Below are 17,629 nucleotides of genomic sequence, written 5' to 3' on the forward strand. Positions count from 1 at the left end.
GTCCTTAACTATTTTCATTTTTTACCATAATAGAAAAATATAGTTCTAGGTACAAAATGAAAATTGGTTTTCTGGCTGTTACCGGAAAGTCTAGTATCCGTTACTATTCTTTCTCATTACGATCACTGTTACTATATTTTCTTGTAACCGTTGCGAAAATTTAATGAGTGTGCAACAATAAATTGACGTTAAAGCCTCATTTAACTAAAAAAGTACAGTCAACTAAACAAACTGATTTTGCGTTGCAATTATCAAAAAAGGATCGGCAATAACGGAAGATGGTTACGCGTACCTCATTTTTCGTAATTCCAAAAATATTCAAACAGTCTTTTTGACGATACCTGTTTTACTGAATTTTTCTAATTCATATAACAAATAAAATTATTCTCAGCGCAGTTTTGATTTCATAATTTTATATTCAGACTGTTGCAGGAATTTTGCAGCGCATATTTCAGTTTCCTAATTGTCGTCGAAATATTATTAACATATTGCGGTGATATTGCAAAGTATTTCACCTACGATGTTGCTGCATTGTTGTCAAATTTCTCTAAGACATATTCCAAAATTTCGAGACTTATATTATTGTAGTGTATTCGAAATATTCTGAAACTAGTGAATTTATATTGCTGCAAGGTGTTCAAAATTACATGTTTCCGCAATATTGCGAGTTTTGTGTGTATAGGGGATGCAAATTTGCAAGATTTTCATTTTGTTCTTCGACAACATTAATACGTACAAAAGTGTATGCTCCGATTTTCAACATTTTTTGCATTTCAATCCTTATTGAATTTTGTGACATTTTTTGCATAATTTCAGTCGATCTTTCGTCATATGTAAAAAGAAATATAAGTTTAATAAGAATGTACAATATTTTCGTCTAAATCTGATGGGACACCCGAGTAACGCGGATGTAAAAGCAATATTCAAAAATTATTCCTGACACTGTTTTGAGAATGTTAATAAATTCAAAAAATCGTAAACATCTTTTTATTTTCTAAAGCACAAAATAATTCGTGCATCGATTCAACAAATACCTGTGAATGCGAAATTTCTCCAAGCGAAAGAAATACCTGAAAATTTTTTCACCACCCAACAGTGATTAAAAAAAATTTACCGCCTTATTTTATATACTCGATAATAATTGCCATAGAACTTTCTCGAGTTCGAAAAAAAAAAATAAATAAATAAATAAATAAATAAAAGAAAAATAAAGGCATTGAACACGAGTTTGAGTCAAGAATGAAGCGGGAAGAAAAGCAGACTTCTCCGAAGGTCAGAATTGATCCTCCGAGTCAACATGCTCGCCTGTCTCTCATTCGCGCCTGCAATGTCTAGAAATAATAATACTCGATACCGCGAGAGCGGATGTGCGATAAGAAATAAATATTCCAGTGTCTGCGGGGTTTCGAATTTCCATAAAGAAACAGGCGGAGACAGAGGCAGCATTTGCGTCGCCAGTCTCTACAAACGATGCGCTTATCTTTCGTGCCGTAAGCATTTTTGCTTGGTGTAAAAAAATACGTGCAAATACTTGAAAACGGTTTTTTCTCTCCAGGAAACGAGACGGCAGAATACGTGCGTTTATTCTTTCTCAAAATTTTCATTAAATAATTGATGGATATTCTTTTAAAGGCAATGTAGTACTTCTACGCTTACCGACCGAGCAAACTCAGCTAAAATAAATTTTCCTCCTCGAGCAAATTTCAGAGACGGTAGAAAAAACTGCTGGGTTTCTCGTCATTGTAGTTCTTACTTGTTAGTATTATAATATGTAAGCCAGAAGTTATTCAGCTGCGATCTCGGCATAAGCCATGCTGCAGTTCTTCATGGAGATTGTAAAAAAAAACAAACATATGGAATGCAGAAGATACACGATGTATAAAAATAAATGACAATACTTGTGCTGTGCAGTTTGGCAGCAGCGAGTCGATGTGTTGTTTCAGCGACTTCAAAAGTGACCCAAGATACTCGACACTTGTTTATTTTTCGACGTTCCTACTTTCTGCCTCGCTCATATGCAACACGATTCAAAAGGTTACATCACTCGGCTGTAACGCTGGCTCAAACAATCCATCGATGTTCAAATTGATGTTGCATTTGTGGCTGGGTTGAAATTTCGAATTTCAAAAGTTCCGAAAATGCCAAATTTTGAATTATTTGGTAGCAAAACTTGAGGTAAAGAAATCAAACTTTGACGAAACATCAAAGTCACGAATGGTCCTGAACATGACGCTCAAAGTTCCGAAAGAGCAAAATTCTAAAGGACAAATGCGACAATGAGGACATTCAAAAATCTAAAACGTCAAAGTTCCGAATGATCGAAGATTTTTAGTTCTGTGAATTTCCAGCTTGGTGAAATTTCACCACTTTCAACTTTCTTTGTTTTGGATCTTCGATATTTTGACCTTCGGAATCCTGGTCATTCTGATATTCAGTTTTTCTGATTTCTTAGTTGAGTAAACTTAGTTGAGTATCACTCGTTGAGTAAACTACGCTGTGTGAGTATATTTTAATTTTCAGAATTTTACTCTATCGAAGCTGCGGTTTTCGGAATTTTGCTCTATCGGCACTTTACATTTCGGAACTTTGCTCTGTCGTATCTTGAATTTTCGGAATCTTGCATGTCGGGACTTTTAGCCGTCAGGTTTCCGACCATTCGAAACTTTATTGTTTCGTAAAAGTTTGGTTTCTTTACTTTCAGTTTCATCAACAAATAATTCGGAATTGAGCGCCTTCGAAACTTTGAGAATTCGAAACTTCAACTCCACCCCTTGCATTTCTGTTCGTTACTTCATTTTTTTCTGACACACAATATAGATATGAAAACAGCGGTTGATTTTCATCAGAATCAATTGTGCGGGAATATACGTTTATCGTTAGGGAAAACCAGATCACGCGCCGGCTGCAATCAAGGTATGAAAATAAACTGAGGAAGTCGCGTTGCTGTCGATTTATTTATAATGTATGTGAGGCTTGATTTTAGGAAGATGGAAATTCACTGGAATTTCCCGCTTACAAAATATTACGATGAAATGGCGCAATTCGATGCTTTTTCATGGTATTTTCTCAAAATCGGAAATAATGTGTCAGATACACAGTCTAGTGAAAAAATTTATTCATGAAAATAATTTTGAAATCAATGTTTCAAAAGTAAACCTCAAGTTAATTGATCTACACTTTATTACAAGAATTTCCTCCATCTCAAAACCATCTCAAAAATGAATTCAGTTTTCAGTAACTTTAAAAAGATTACATTATTCATTTTTTTTTTGTTTTTGTAGAAATCTCATAGTTTTAGTGGTTTAGATCGATGAAGGCTAATTATGTATGTTAATTCTATACACTATAAACCATCTCAAACGAGTTTTAAACACCATTAAAATGTTTCTTGATAAATCATTATTAGTTTATTGATTAGCTAGGAATAAAAACTGAGTCTACAGAAAGAATTTGTACCAGGAAATACATCATGCAGATCTCAGAAATTCAGTATTCAAAAAAATCATCTCAAATTCAGTGATTTAAAAAGAGTTGTGAGCTTTTAAATCAAAAAAAAAAAACTTATAATGGAGCTTTCACGCGATCGTTTCAAAATTATTAACAATTTTATACTTGATTATTTTTTTACAAAGTCACAAGCTTAGACATTTTCTTTGTACATACTAAGAAAATCGTTAAAGTTGACTTGAAGAGGATCAACTTGAAGTACACTTTGTAAGACTTCGATTTAACGAGGTTGAAAAAATGAAACATAAATGATATTGATAAAAAGGTGTTGCAAGTTTTTACTGACTCCGAATGACTTTAATTGAAAAATTAGTAAATGTTTGTGTTTTCCATAACAGTTCACCGAATATCCATCCTGTAAAAGATGCTACGTGACGATTTTTTATAAAACTGCATCGTCGTCACTTTAATGTTAACTCGCTTCAAACCTCGTTCGATTTTACACACTGAGATGAATTTAATTTTTGATAGAAGTAATGATTTAATGTGATTAGACCTCAACTATAATTGACTGCAGCACCAACATCAAATTACTTTATTACTATTTTACTATTAATAGAAACAATTAACAGACGAAATATAGTACAAGGGATAGTAATCAACAAGAATCGTAATGCGTACTAAACTTTCTTGTCATAGCTATGAAAACTGATTTTTATTTTGGGCCCAAAACTGTATTTTCCAGTAGCGATAGAAAAATGAAAGTAAGGATTGCATAGTAACCACATAACTGGAAATTTTTCTGGTTGTGAGTGAATTTTTTAGTTTCGATAGTTTCATGTTTAGACTGTACGTCTCGGGTTGCCCCGAATGACCCTCCATGGTGAAAGGTCGAGCGAAGAAACGAGACCTGGACGAAAGCTGTAAAAACTGTACGAGGCGTGGTGGTACTTAAGTACGAGTGTGACTAAGTACGGGTCCTTGAGATCTGGCAAAGCATCAAGGATCTCAGTTGGAAGCGAAAAAGAAACTTAACTCAGTCAGAAAATCACGCTGAGTAGAAGTTGTCAATTATTACGGTCTTGTTAAAGTGTAAATTCGTGCCCTCCATCTAGTGAACAGCGATTTTCATGATCGTTGTTCTATTTTTTTTTTATTTTATATCAAATGCCAAATAGGTATTTATAGCGATCAAATCATGTGCCAAACGAAATGCGTTTTCGTTTTGTAACGTGCCAGAAACCGTCTACTATAATTTCACTTGTGCCTTATTAGAATTCACCCACTAAATTTGCACGATTTCATTAATTTATTACGCCGATCGGCAAACACATGAGCTCGCACGGTAAGACAGCGATCTACGATATCTGCCGGACCACGTCTGGCAGCGCCGAGCTTCACTCGATCTACCGCGTGGCGCCGACTCCCTCGCTTATTGTCCCAGAAGCAAGTTAGCATATTGTTATAAATAAGTAGCGCTTAAGTTATCGGTATATACTGGCAGCGAATCAGATCTTCACACGCACAAATAAATGACGTCGCAAAACGTAAGCTGATCCCTCTGTCGGTCAACATAGTCGAACATATTGTCTGTAACATTTTGAATTTGAGTCCCAAAACTCTCCCCACAGGGAAAATACTGCGGGTCGTAATTCGGTCCTCTCTCATATCGGATCCTTCAGTATTACGAGTTAAAATCAACAGCGGTGTCCGCAGATTGATTTCGGCATTTCTTGCACACTGAACTCTGATGTTTCCAAAGAGCAGAATTGAGCTTTCAAATCTGGACTTTAAAATCACGTCATTCGTCCCTTCGAGGCAGATACATAATTACCGGGATAATGTATTGTTACGTTTCAGGAACAGAGAGAGTCAAAATATCACGGTTACGTTTGTAATTTCAATTTCGAAGTTATTATTCGTCAGTGGGTCCTCTCCTAAAGATTAACAGAAACAACCGAAAAGCGAGATTATCATTTATTCTCCAACCATCGGACAGCGGAGGTTTTATTAGTAATCACCATTTTAATCCTGGGTACAACTTTCCAATATTGGAGGTTCCGTATTATCCTTACATGTCCAGCTATCCGCTAGCGGAAGTGAAATTACCCTGAGTACTCACCCATCCCAAATACAGTTGAAATGGTGCTAACTTTTAAACATCCAACACCCTTAGTCCAAACCACAATATGTGTTCCGCTTTATCTCGTTAATTGCTTGAATAAGCACATATTAACTTTTCATCGCATATAAATTGTATGTCTTGTCTCGTTAATTTGTTGCCTACGCTCATTCACCCAACCCAAGTTCTATTCACAGGCCATGGTACAGTCCAAGCGTCCTGAGAAGGATATTGTCGCTCTCCGTTTCCATATTTCCACTCTGTTCTTAATTATTATTGCGGAAGGCAATTGGTGCCCAACATCCATATTTTTAACAAAGTTCACGTAACCGGAGTGTCACAGATTCATAGACTTGCTATTTGCTTGAACCAACAACGGAAAGAAAAATTACCAAGACAACAATTTGCAATGTTCAGTGAAATCGCGTCCATTTGATCCACTGACTAAACAGTTCCTTCGGCGTCTTTGATAAATTCAACAAGTTTGTTTTCTGTGTGCGTAAATACACAAGCTTTAGGAATCTGTAGATACAACTGATTGATGATCAGGTTTAATTACCCCCTTGATTCATAGCTATGTACGTTCTACCAACATAAATTTCGAATTTTCAATTTCACTTGGATCCGCGAACAATCATGGACAATTCCGATAACAAATATCAAATTATCAACGGTATCAAAATAGGTATCACACATTTGCCATCTATTAAATTTTGCCTTCTGTGTTCAGAAATTTATCTGATATTTGCGTAATACTTTATTTCACATGAATATAAATACACTTGTATTCTAGCTCTTGAAACTTGTTCAAACCACCAGCGAGAAAATAACAATTTTATTCCGTAATTTTTTTTTTTTTTATCCCAGTCTCTCCCTTTTACCCAGAGTGTGAATAATGAATAGCTGTAAAAGGTGATGATAAAATGAATTGAAAATTTGTTTCGCCTCTGCGGCGTCGCATTAATGCATCAAAGAACATTACATATGACGCTGAAGTTAGGTAACGTTATTGCAATGATTAACGTTTGGAAAAATCGTTATTTCACAATTCCAAAAATGTCTGATGTTCAGTAAATCATAACAAGTCAAAACTTATTCGTACTTTGAAAAACTAACTATTTCAAAGTAATTATAAACTTACCAAATAGTAATCCCCCACCCCCAATCTTTTGTTCCGTTTACGTTACCAACTTCAGCCTCATTAGTAGATACATAGAGAGACGCTCGGGTTGAGGAATGAGGAAAAAAGGAAATCAGTAACCTGCGGTACTGCAGCGTATAACTCGGAGTTCGATGGAAGGCCGGAAAAGGAGGGAGGAGGAAAGGGCGATAGGTATTTGCCCAGACCTAGACATCATGACGTTTCGCGCACCCAAAACTAATTAACTAATTTGCCACTACGCCGACGCTGTCGCTCTAAACAAGGTTGAAACTAGGTTTTTGCCAGTTAACGAACACCGAGTTCACCCGCTCCTGGCACATGTGCTGCATCAGGGGCTGCGTAACTGCCACCCGTTACCTACCCATTGCAGTCCGGTCACTAGTGTCAAAGACTAGTTAGCCACGAAGAGGGTCGTCTCCCCGTCTGGTCTGAGTTGGAATTAGACGGAGAAAAATTACCGGCCACGCGGTCATTCCTGACCGTGGCAGAAAAGTTTGGTTCTGAAGTTGATTGGCCGGTAGTCGGATTCAAAATAGTATCTTCTATGGCATACCCGTAAGGTAGGTGTTTTCAGGGCAACCATACCGATTTCAGCACGAGCTGAAGTCGATCCAAAAGCGAACAGGTATTAAAATCATTATTAGAGGTAAAAATTGTTTACGGACGCGCTGTACAAAATATTTACAACGGCACAAGCATGAAAAAGTCAACAAATACGAGTCCAGATGATTGAGGTTATGGCGACCTTTCAGTTCGGCGACACGTGATAGCAGTACTGGGCGCATGCGTACTTATATGGTATATTACGCAACTAGTGCGTAAAACGTACGCACGTATTTTATACGATATTTTTTAAACACAGGTCAATATCGAAAATATAAAATTCAAAATAGGGGGGAGTTGTGGCTGAAAAATATATTTTCAATAATTAAATAAAATAAAATATATATACACGTCATAATAATCATCAAAATCTATGTATACGTACCCAGTTGTTTATTTACGGAGAGTAATAATATAAAGAGGATTAACATAACGAGAATTTCTCATGATAATAATTCTATTTTTCACGTCTGACGTAAGCGTAACGATTAACGAATATGGAGAGTAATTATCATCAGCACAGTATAGAATCAATAAAAAACAGAAGGAATTCAGAAACGATATGAAAACACAATATTCAGTATTACATGCGATACGTTACAATTATATTATTATTTACGTGAACGGTGTAAGAATACATTATTCCGTTTATTCTACAGCTTACTTTACTGTCAAATTGGCTGAAATTTACCTTTGGATTTTACGCACACTGCATCGAAAAGTGCCATTTTACGCACTAATGACAGTGCGTAAAATCTAATTTTACGCACAGTATTGCAAAAGGGTCTTTATACGTCAGTTTTTTTAAACTGAAGTTCAAAGTTGCTGCTTAAAGACTATAATACCGCAACTTTGAACTTAGCGGTATAAAGCATCACTATACGGAACGGAAACAACCATTGGGAAGGAACTTTTCCATGCCTGTACCGCAGAAAAAAATGTATCAGGAGATAGTTGCACGGAGAGTATTTATTAAATCACCAGCAGTTCGTTGCGGATCTACCCGCGAATATTTTCAACTACTTTTTGTGGCAAAACTATATTAGACATAGCCATATGCTCTCGGAACATTTTTTGTGGAGCTTATCGAGAGCTTGAAAACTTTCGAACACAACTTTTCTGTACCTTTAAGAGTTTAGTCAGCGTTCGCCTAAGTCTGTGATCCCCTTCCAAATTTGTATACAAATATCATTACATCTAAGAACAACTATTGATCTGGTTATAACAAAATATAGTTAAAAAAATGGATTGACATTGAAGCTAGCCACAAAAAAAAAAGTATCAAAATCGGTTCGGTAGTTCTGGGGTTATAAATCATTATGCGGACAGACAGAGAGTTGAGTTTTAGATATGTAGGGAAGAGCAGAAGACAGAGATAAAGATTTTGTTCAAATAACCTATTGCACGAATCAAGATCTTTTAGAAAATACTAAATTAGAAAATACTGAAATTATAAAGGAAAAAAGTGAGATATCGATGCCTTATTTCAAAACGACAATCTTCACATAACGATTTTCGAAATTTATTAACCCCTTTTTCTATGTGATGATCTCGAAAACGATCGAATCAAATGTGAATTAAGACAACTGGAGAAACCATTTTGTAAAGAAAATGAAGCATCAGTGCCAAAATATTTTGATCGTAATTGATGGTAGTTTCAATAATTTAATTGGTATGTGAGGTGATTTGGTTTAAATGGATTAAGTGATTTTCAAGCTTAATTTCCCCGGAAAAATTAAGTAAACTAATCGTACAAATTGATATCGGAGTGCAATTACCAGAAAATTTAGTACCGACAACTGTAACCACATTTAATAGCTGCTCATATCACATTTTTTTGCAATTCCAACTACATCTAAGTTATGTTATAATACAATACTTGTTCCATGTTTCAATTTCATGGTTCCTTTAACAAATGACTGCCAATAATTTGAAACAATATAATTTTTCTGATTGTCAACAACGTACCATTCGTTTGATTTTCACGAATTCGTATGTATATTATAGACTTTTATATGCCACTTCATTCATGAATCAATTTACTTTTACAAATTGTCAACTTAAATAAATGTTTGTTACAGGTTCTTCGTTTTAATATGCATCGCGTTATAAAAATGGCGAATGCGAAACCACTACACATGGTATAACAAATAAACTCATGCTTCGTTAATACTAAGAAACACATATTTGAGGTTATTTGAAATTTATTTTATATGACACTAGAGATAATCGGGCCAATAATATACCACGTTGGTATTGTAAAAAAGAGAAGAAAAATTTAAAAACGCGACCTATTCAAAATCATCGATATCTCAACTCTCGTCAACCGAATCTACGATCAGTAACTTCTTTCTTTAAGAGTAAAATATTCATTCAATTAAAATTCCACGGAATAAATGAAAATATCACTGTCCAATTCACTGATTCGATGTTTATTTTTTTCTCTCTTTTTTGCTCCAACATTTAAAACCATATAAGTTTAATTCCGTCCTATAGTTTTAAAAATTCCTTTCACAAAGTGACAAACATACTGACCAGTTTCAGATCTTATATTTCATGCAATCGTCACAACTGCGGTGATATTAATTACACTTTGTCAAAAACTCGAATAATTTTTTTGGCACCACGTTTAATAGACTTCATTGTATAAAAAGAGAATACAAATCGTGTTGCACATGCAATGAGATGGATGCGAAAGTTGTTGAAATTTCGTCTCAAGTGCAATCGTTCGCCAGTGTATACTGTGTATATAATTGCGTAAATTCCTTGGCAGCAATCTTAGGATTCCCGAACACCGTTTCGGCTATTTTCACGCTCGATTAGACAGAAGGGATTCGAAATTAGCCCGAAACAAATCACTCCTCAGGCTATGGCCGTTCTTCATTCTTTCTTCCACCCTTTTGCACGTACAAATCTCCCCCCTCTCACCCCCCCCCCCTCCGCTGTATAATATTAATCCGAGGGGTGAAATCTCCTCCAATATCACGACCCTTATACAAGAAGATTCGACGCACGCGGTTCCAAAAAATTACCAAGCATAATTCTTGCCGCGATGCCAAATGATCATCTTTCATCATTCGTCACTTCCATTATCATCCCTCTTTTGTTAGTAAATTTTTCACCGAACACTTATCGGAGACAATTGATTGTTAACGATGATGGATGCTGAAAAGTTTTGAGCAAAGTCTTTAATGGCGTTTGGACTTTTTTTTTTTTTTTTTTTCTCGAGGGAACCGAGATCAGTTGAGTTTGATAGTAAAAATTTCTGCAGCACGGTAATACATTAAGATAAAATTGCTTTACTCATTCGCTGTTTTTGCAAAACGGCTAAATTTGGAGAAAAAAATGCTAGGTCGATATTTGCGGAAGAAAAATTGAATGGATGATTATTAAAACAGGGTTTGAAAGTGTAATTGTCTTCAATTTGCTCGATTTTCAGTACAGAAGCTGCACCGGAATTTTCGATCGAATCAATGAAGTCGGAAGTTTGAGCTCGAAGTTCGATTATTCCAAAATCGTACAAACGTAGACGGTAGATTTTTCTTTCCTTCATTTTTATCTTTGAAGCCGTGCTTTACGACAAGTTTCATCTTCTTCCCGATGTCATGTGTATTCTACTTTATTGAATACACCGGCGTTTCTTTGTGCAGCGGGCGAGCTTTTTGGCAATAAAACGTTTTCCGTCCCGGCACGGATCTTAGCCAGCGAAGTGAATCGCGACAGCGGAGGAGTTGAAAAGAGGAAAAGCTACTTACGATGGAGAAATGCTGACTGCGCTGTTGGCAAGCAACCTGACATTTCGAGTTGGGTGTGAGAATATTTTTATACTTATTTTTTCCTCCTCGTTACCGATCTACATCTTTCCTTATTTTCTTCTTATTCTTCGCTTCTTCTTTCTTGCTGCTCATTCAGCGGGTGAAAATCATTTTAGAAATAGACGAACCGAAATTTGAATTGAATAATTCAAAATTTACGAAAAATCTACTCCCTCGTTACTTTTCTTTGAGAAAGAAAAACATCATTTCATTCTGGGAAGCGAATTGAAATGACTGCAATAAGTAAGCGAGACGAGGAGCGGCGACTTCCTGAAGCCGGAAGCAGTGATTTTTTCCCCTTCTTTATGTACGTTTTCCCTTTTGCAAAGTGAAGGTGCAGCCTCTGAAATTTCAACCTAATCTAATCATTCATATTAAAATTTTTCTATTCAAAAAGGCGCCGCCATTGTTCGCCGCTGTCGCTTTGCGTCTCGAACAAACCGACCCTGAACAGGATAATATATAACTTCCTCAAAGTGATTGTTATACTGTTTTTCTCCGAGGCGAAAGAAAGTTCTACATCTGTATTACGCTTACCTACATTCGCTGAGAATAAAATATAATGTCAATATAAAATATTTGACCCTCAATGTTTTGTCTTCATCAAAAACAAAGAAAAACATTCTTCGATTGCTTCGAACATTTTCAAGAAGTGGAAAACAGAAATGAATCTAATCAAAATTTCAATTCAGCCGGTTGAAATTTATTGTGTTGAGCAAATAGCATATTTTTATAAACGATGAAGCATTGCAAGATTACCCTCAATTATTTTTGGTCAAAGTTAAAGTTTCCACCTGTTGAACAACCAGCGAAGAATTAATTTATACCTTCAATTCGTTTCACGCCGACCTCTTTTGCAAAGTTTTTTATGTCGACCTGTAAACATTTTATATTCAGATTTGATTATGAAAATAATTCGTTTACGGTATATCAAAGATTATCGTTGTATACGTATAAGAGAGCCCGATTGTAAAATAAACTTTTTATATTTATCCCTCGTTCCCACGATTTAGCGGATTATATAGACCTTGTGAAATTTATCAAATGTACGATTTATTATATGAACGTAACCTGTGTGTATAAACATATTTTGCAGATATTATAAATCAGGTATTTCTAAGTAATCCTAACATCAATACAGCAGACATCATCACCGAGTTATTTTTTAATTACGATCATCGAATGAACTGTTAGTTCAGTTCGATTTGTACGAAACTCGAATTTCCACTGTTTTCAGAAGCGGCTAGTAGCGTTAAAGATATTGCAGCAAATTCTCGTTTGCATGAAAGGTCTAATAAGTAAAAAAAAAAATGCCATCGTGGTCACGTCCGTGAGAAAAAAAAAAAAAAAAAATTCACCGGAGAATTAGTTTTAATAACTTGCGTGCTATGAACAACAAGTGATTGTATTCTCAAGGGAAATAATAAAACCGAAGAGTGCGGGATGCGATTTTCATTACCGGTCTGGAGGAGAAAGAAGAGTTATGTCCATACATATGCAGCTATAACCGAAACTAGTTTATGGGTTTGCTATTCTAAAACGTAGGTAAACAAGTTCGAAACTACTGTACAGGAGATCAGAACGTTACTCGAGAGGCACGTTCCACCTATTCTGCATGACACTAAAAGTTTTGAATATAACGATGATTATTTCAGCGTCGAGCGACGACGAGAAGGTTCACTCAGAGAGTGAACTGAGAGCTATATAGCAGAAAAATTTAAGTGATGGGTTTTCGCAGATTTAAAATATTTCAGATACATCTAGCAATATTGTCAAAATATTGTAGAAAACATTTTTGCAACCTTTGAAATGTTTCAGATAGATTTTCAAAATATTGCGGATACATTGCAGCAGCACAAATTTTTGAGCTTTAAAGTTGTTCAAACACATTGTAACAACATTTACTTAGAATGTTTGAAATATTGCAGTAACATTGCAGCTGAAGAAATCTACAACCTTTCGAATATTTCAAGCACAATGGAGCAATATTTCTTTGTAAAATTCAAAATATCGTAGAAATATCGCAACTCTGCAAATTTGCAAGGATTCAATATTGTCAAAATATTCTGGAAAACGTTTTTGCAACGTTTGAAATGTTTCAAAGACGTTTCGAAACATTGCGGTTACGTTGCAACAGCGTAAATTTGCAAGTTTGAAACTTTTTCAAATACATTGTAACAACATTTACTTAGAATGTTTGAAATATTGCAGAAACATTTCAGCTGAAGAAATCTACAACCTTTCGAATAATTCAAGCACAACGGAGCAATATCTCTTTGTATAATTCAAAGTATCGTAGAAATATCAGAGTTTAGCTAAGTTACAAGGATTTGGATATTTCGCATACAATGCAGCAACGTAAATTTGCAAACCTTGAAATATTGCAATAACACCGAGGCAACGTAACTGCAGTTTTCAATGTTCGAGAAACATTTAAGCTACGTCAATTTGCAACATGGATGTTCGAAAATATTGTAAAAACATTGCAGCAAAACAAATCTGCAAGTTTAAAAATAGTTTTAGACACAATGCGGTAATGTCGTTTTGTGAACTTCAAAGTATGGTATCAATATTGGAAGAAAGAAATCTTACAAGGATTTGGATATTCCACATACAATGCAGCAACATAATTTTGCAAACTTTGCAAAATTGCAAAAACATCGATGCAACATAACGTTGCAGCTTACAATATTTCAGAAACATGGCAGCAACGTTATAACTTACAGAGATTGGAAATCTTGCAGACCAATAGCGGATTGTGTTACACAAACATTGTAGCAACGTATTTGCAGGCAGGCAGAATTAGAAATAAATTCAGTTTTTCCGCTACTAGCGCAGTGATCTTCGCCGCACTGAAATTGGCACTTTGTAAGTATATGACGTATTACGCAACGGCAATTTCAACCGAGTCTGCGGTCTCACCTGTAACACTTGTATCAACACCTGCCGCTAGTCGGCCTCTAAGTCGGCGATATAATACAGCCGAAGCAATGAAGTCTGCCACTGCAGTGTGAATAAAACCACGTAGTAATTTTTTTTATGTTTCAGAAATTTTTTCCTCTCCCCTTTGTCGTTGCCTCGCTTTTATCTCCGTAACAACTCGCGTTGCGTAAGAATGACTAGGGACGACTTCTCGTCATTCAATAAACATTCACGTCGGTAGTCTCCGTACGACCTACTCAATTGTCTACCAAAGCACCAGATCAAGAAATCCCGGGGAGAAACTTAAATTTAGAGTACCGGCGGAGTCGCTAATAAGTCGAAATTCAGTTCCCTCTGTTAAGACAAAAGATAATCTATCAGCGTGGAAAATTATTTCTCAATATTTTCGAACAAACGTTATAAATTTCGTCAACTTAACTCGCGCTCAATTTCGTTTCCAGAAATTTATTTCGCGTTGGTTGTTCAAACGCTAGCAAAGATTTCCGATACGATTCGTTAAAAAGTCCCAAAAGTATAAGGTCGTATGTCAGCGCTCATCCGCATCGAAATTGGACAAACTCTACGATTCAAACATCAAATAAGAACTGATTAAACAGATGGATGAATAATTAGTGAACTATCTTGACTTGAATCACCGTATTTTGAATATTCCCTGCGATAATCAGCAGGCTGTTTTTTACTGCTTCGGTTCGCGCTGCCTGCCACTGATAATAAAATAATGAATAACATATTGAGATATAAGCGCTTACGATCAACTTTCAACGCGCGTTTTCAACTCTGCCATTACATATTACGTATCATTCATATTGCTTACTCTTTATAAACGTGTAAAAGTTCAACACATGCCTGCAACGATACGAAATGACGTCCCACCAGCTAACCTCGAGAGACAAACGTCCTCCACCTCCCTAACGCATGCGGCCAACAGCCGTCTGGTAAGAAAATAGCATATGTCTGCTGTCTGACTAGTATTTTTCAATAAAAAGTGATTTTCTACTATTCCAATTTTTAATATTTTTTTTTTCTTCATCTTTTTTTCTCTTTGTCTTTTTTTACGCGACCGAAGGGTTTGGATTATTTCAATATACCGAAATTACGACGCGGTGATTATTATACTAGACTTCTTTTATTTTCAGTATCATTATAAAATGGAGAGAATAATGTATTTTCATTTTACTGGGACATTGAAAAATAAATGATTGTTGATAACCCGCCTCAAGTCACGCGAGTGAAGTTGATAAGGTTACTGTAACGATGCATGTTTAAGAAAAATCGCTACTTCGCATCATTAGGAATGTCCGGGATTTGGTAATGTAAACCATTGAAAACAAAATATACTTCAATTTTGAAGAGTCAACTTCTTGAAAATCATCTTTAAATTTCCCGATAATAGTGATTTTTAGCCCGAGGTTTCGTTACGTCAACGTTACTAACTTCAGCCTGATCCCAACTCGTGGGAGATAATTTGTGAAATAACGAAAATTGTTTGATCGATTTTGTCGGACAATAATATTGAACGGATAGAATTCGACGAAGAACTTGTATTATGTATAGGTAAGCGAAGAATTCGAAGGGTATGAGACAGAGAGAAGAATAGGGGACGGGGAGAGAAGGACACTCGTGTGTGTGATTATTGATTATTGACCGATGCAAAGGTTTGAAAAACCTTATTATTGTGGCGCGATAATAGCAGTATATGAATATAGATATCTACCGGCGTAATAACAGCTCAGCTTACAATCAGCTCAGGTCGATCCGAGGGACGATCAAGTAACAAGCATCAGCAAAACATCGGCAAAGTTTATCATGGTTTCGTAAGTACACGGAGAGAGTCAGACACGAGAAGAGCTTGCAACGCTTTCGTCTCAGCCTAATTACGTTCAAATTTTCTCCTCAAGTTTGATCGCGAGAATTCGTGATAAGAAGAATTATTCTTGTGGAACTTTGATTTCACATTTTCTTTGAAGGTGGATCACCAGAATGATTAAAAAGCGAAATTTTGGTGAATGTGATTCTGGTCGAATTTAGATTCCGTAAACGATGTACTTTATAGAAATGACAATAGAAAAGTAAGATTTCAGTAAAATTTTGATTCCTTCTCTGATCATCGAAGCCGAATAGAAATAATGAGTAAATAGGAGCGTGAAGAAGTGAGATAATAAGAACAATTCATTGGTTGAAATTAATTTGCGTACCTAAGCCAACAGAGAAAAACATGACGTTTTCCGTTATTTCAACAAGTTTTTCCAGACTATTCCGTCCACTCAATCATATATTTTTTCAACCATCAACGACACCTGTGCACTCCTCTCTATAGGTGACATGCGGTGTCAGAATAACTCGTTGCTAGGTGAATTTACACAACTAGCTTGTTTTTAACTATCTATGCAAATAGCGTGTAACTTTTGACCTCTGTGAGTATTTGTGGATTCTTCGAAGTAAAATCGACCAGCTTATCCATTCTCTCGATAAAATTATAAAAGAGGTATTGTTAAACTCATGAATCTTACCCGAAAAGCATAATCCAATGCGCCTCACTGTCACTTTAACGCTTATTTTGACACTTTGAAAAATTTCTTTAGTTACACGTGAAATGTATAAACTTTCGTTTCGGTCACACTTCTAACCGCGGTGAAATTTCACTGTTCATAACATACGTCGAACTTGTGTTTGATAATTTATTGTTTTTGTACACTACTTTGAGTCACAGGACTTACGTAACGCGGGGATTAATAATAACAACATGGCGGTATTATAAACGCGACCAATCAACGGTCAAATCTCGTGAAAACTGCCAGTAACACCGAATATCCAAGTTAATAATTTCGAATCGAGTGCTTTACCACGGTATAAATCGAAAATCGTGATATGGGGGAGCAAGGAACAGCCCGGGGGATGTTCTCGCTACGAAACAGTTGAGCAATGAAGTATCAGCAGCGAAGCTACCGATGAACACTTTGGCGAACAGGTGGTTTTCAGATACGAGCCCCGAAATGCGGCGAGCGGAGCACCGAGTATCGGTCACGATTTCGGAACGATGGACGCGCACGTCGCGACGGCTTGACGTCGACTGAGGAGCGGCGCCGAGCGCCTGTCCGCCCCCGCGGATTCCCACCCCCACCAGACGACGCCACCCCCGAGGCGCAGCGCGAAGCCCGCCGCCGCCGACGCCGACGCAACGCGGGGTGAAAAGCGCCACGCGATCGAGGGACGCGAGAATCGGTCCAGACGCCCCAAAACGTGGACTGGCGTCGCGACGCTCTCCGGCGCCCAACAGCGACATTTTTCATTACAAAACGTTCCGATTTTTCATTCGATTTATATTCATTTCAAGAAGAGAACAATAATTGTGTTCGATTTTAAACACAATGTTGCAGGAACTTTGATGCCATATTTTTATTTTTTGGACAGGCGTTGCGACGCTTTTCGGATTCCAACAACGAAATGTTTCATTATGAAACGTTCCGATTTTTCATTCGATTTATATTCATTCCAATAAGAGAACGATAATTTTGTTATATCTTACACATAATGTTG

General features: G+C 36.4%; 1 protein-coding gene across 11 annotated transcripts in view; it reads right to left on the minus strand.

Moving 5' to 3' along the window:
* The window catches only part of LOC124210981 (CUGBP Elav-like family member 2), a 370,442-nt gene extending 353,299 nt beyond the window's left edge, over positions 1-17,143 (minus strand). For all 11 annotated transcript variants that reach the window (XM_046609533.2, XM_069133280.1, XM_046609534.2 and 8 more), the window contains exon 1: positions 16,603-17,143. Coding sequence is in view for 1 of the 11 variants with exons in the window: in XM_069133280.1 (XP_068989381.1) it covers positions 16,603-16,613 (11 nt within the window). In the remaining 10 variants the exon portion in view is untranslated. The remainder of the gene's footprint in view (positions 1-16,602) is intronic.
* Positions 17,144-17,629: the final 486 nt, after the last annotated feature.

This window comes from Neodiprion pinetum, chromosome 2 (genome assembly GCF_021155775.2).
Source record: "Neodiprion pinetum isolate iyNeoPine1 chromosome 2, iyNeoPine1.2, whole genome shotgun sequence".
Classification (NCBI taxonomy): domain Eukaryota; kingdom Metazoa; phylum Arthropoda; class Insecta; order Hymenoptera; family Diprionidae; genus Neodiprion; species Neodiprion pinetum.